Below are 3,102 nucleotides of genomic sequence, written 5' to 3' on the forward strand. Positions count from 1 at the left end.
TTTCTTCACTCCACCCATGCTTTCTTTTACCTCGTGTTTTCTTACTCTAAGTTTCTTTTGTCGTTGTGTAAATTTTAAGCATATTTTACTTTTTAAACATATTTTACTATTTTTAAACATATTTTCCTAACATTTCTAAAAAAGCAAACTGGGTAAAAATGTCTTGGATTTTAATACAAAGTATTTATTAGAGTACCTATTAGATTTCTGTTAGAAAGCTATAAGCTGATGTCGTTCAGTGATCATTCATTCTGTACATGGTACTATTTTTGTCACTAGCCACTCACACACACTGCCCAGACATTTCCTTATGTATTTGCTGACTGCTTTGCATGGGGCCCTCCAGGCCAGACCAGCTGCTCAAACTTTATAAACCAGACTTTTTCAGTATGAGCTGAGCTGCATCAGATAGGCAGGAGGAGCAAGATGGAGTCACAGACACAGGTCCTCATGTCCCTGCTGCTCTGGGTGTCTGGTGAGAAATTTAAAAGTAGTATAATCTTTGCAGAGTCAATTCTTTATATATAAGAAATTTACAGAGTGTGCTAGTCCATGATATTTCTTATAGTATTTTGTAAGATGTACACTGACAAGGTGACATTGCAAGTTTATTAAATGATAAACTTCAGCTGTTACTATATTCTGTGTTTGCATATTATGAATCTTCATTTTGCATTCCTTACTAAAGGTGCCTGTGCAGATATTGTGATGACCCAGTCTCCATCCTCCATGGCAGTGTCAACAGGAGAGAAGATCACCATCAGCTGCAAGTCCAGTCAGAGTCTTTTTGACAGTGAATACAACGAAAATTACTTGTTCTGGTACCAGCAGAAGCCAGGGCAGTCTCCTAAACTGCTAATCTACTTGGCATCCAATCGGCACACTGGGGTCCCTGATCGCTTCATAGGCAGTGGATCTGAGACAGATTTCACTCTCACCATCAGTAGTGTTCAGGTTGAAGATCTGGCAGATTATTTCTGTATGCAAGCTAATGAGTTTCCTCCCACAGTGCTTCAGCCTCCAACAAAAACTTCTGAGAATCTCAACAGCTGCCTGCACCACAGGCTGCCCTGCACCCGCACACTTCTCCTTTCTGCCTGAGAGACAGTGAGCTTGAAACTATGATCAAAATGTTGTCAGAGCCGAGCAAGATATAATAGATTCAGTGTCTCTTCATCTTTTGGTATGAAAATCTTGTACATGAAAATGCAGAGAACTCAGTATTGTCTTTCTTTTCTTTCTGTATTAAAATACCACAAATTATGCTACTTGAATACGAGGGATATATCTTTCTATAGTTCAGGAGTTCTGATGTCCATCATAAGACTCTTTGGGCTGAAGTGATGATGACAAACTGTATTTTTGTGGCAGTTGTGGGAAAGTATGTTTCCAACATATCCAGATTCTAGAGTAGTTTCTTACTTCCTTACTGGTGCCTGTTTCTTCTGTTTTTTCTTTTCCTTTTTTACTAAACTTTAGTTGATTAAGTTTTTCTGTGTCAATGTGAGTGTACATTTGTGTGTTGTGTTTAACTGTGTGCATATTTCTAGGTGCACAAGACATAGCCTAGTTGTGAAGTTTAGAGAACAACTTGGACTTGTTTGTCATTTTTTCATTCGAGTTCTGTGGATAAAACTGTTTTGATATCAGGATTGGTGTCAAGTGTCTTTGGAATGTGAACCATTATGCTGCCCATTAAAATCTTTTTTTAATTGATTTTTCTTGATCTCTACATTTTTCTCTGCTTCCCTCCCTGCCTCTTTCAGGCCCTTCAATCCTCTCCCAAGGTTCCCATTATCCAAACTTACTCAGAAGATCTTGTCTTTTTCATTTCCCATATAGATTAGATCCATGCATTAATCTAAATTCATTATAAACAATTTTCTTAACAACAATTTTTCCACTATATCGTATATTTGACCATATGTGCTAATATTCCCAATTTCTCATTACCTTTCCTGCTTTATTTTCTTCTCCTGTCTACCTTCTGCTTTTTTCTCTATCTCTCATACTTACACACACCCATTCCCACATATACCTTCATAACATACACTATCAGAAACTATGCACACAAAAAGGAAAGATAATCTCAATCCTGAGAGCACAGAGAAAATGTTAGTGGAAAGAGAAGATTAGATGAATAATGATTACCAGGAAAAAGATATGAGTATTCCAATGCTGTACGTCAGAAACTCCAATACATTTGAGGAGTCCGGGCAAAGGAAAAGAAACTAACAAAAATCTAACACACCAAGAAACTTGAACAAAAGAAAAGAAATTAATATGCATCTATTAATAATCATATGTGACCACAATTCAGCAAAAATGAATTGTTGAACTAGGTTAAATACTATATCTGTCTGTTTTCCCCAGAAAACACATCTAACTGGTAACAATACACATATGCTGAGAGTCAAAAGATGAAAGCAAATCAAACAAGGAAATGGGGGATCAAAACCAAGCTGGCACAGCTCTGTTTATATCTGTTACATTAGAATCTAAACAAATCTTAATCAAACAGATAAAACCAGCCATAAAGTAAATGATTCACTAAAAACAATTCCAAATGCATACACATCAAACTTTGGGGCTCAAGTTTTATATAACAAATGTGGATAGATATTGGGAGGCCCTCCTGGTTGAAACTTTCAGTCTTCCATAGCCTGGCAGTACTCTGTGATCTTGGCAAAATGGAGGAGTCCTTCCACTCCAACTACCTCCCTATTGGAAGGCACCCTGTTCTCTGCCTGACCTTATTTGGAACTCTCTCTTGTCCCAAATGCCTGATTTATCTCTAGTATGACCAATGAAACAGTTCTCTGCAAAAGATTTCCCCGTGTTGCCCAAATGGTTATTTGATATTGTGCTTGAACCTTTTTGATAGGACTGTCCTTCCACCTATGATAACTAAGACTTGTACTAGGTACTTTATGATAAGATTGTCCTGTACAGTGCAAATTATGTGATAAGTCAGCACACTGCTCCCATCCTTTTTTCCCTCTGTAAGCCAAATCTGACTCCCAGAAACTACCACCATAAGACTATTTCTGTTGTGTTCATAGACAAGCCAAAGTTTCAAGTCAATACTTCTGCCCCCTTGTC

General features: G+C 37.6%; 1 gene segment (V, D, J or C); it reads left to right on the forward strand.

The window, feature by feature from the left end:
- The first annotated feature begins 405 nt into the window (after window positions 1–405).
- On the forward strand, window positions 406–1,101 carry LOC119807214. The segment is given in 2 exon segments: window positions 406–475; window positions 689–1,101. Coding segments are annotated over 2 exon segments (462 nt in total).
- The last annotated feature ends 2,001 nt before the right edge of the window (window positions 1,102–3,102 follow it).

Source organism: Arvicola amphibius, chromosome 2, assembly GCF_903992535.2.
Source record: "Arvicola amphibius chromosome 2, mArvAmp1.2, whole genome shotgun sequence".
Taxonomy (NCBI): Eukaryota; Metazoa; Chordata; class Mammalia; order Rodentia; family Cricetidae; genus Arvicola; species Arvicola amphibius.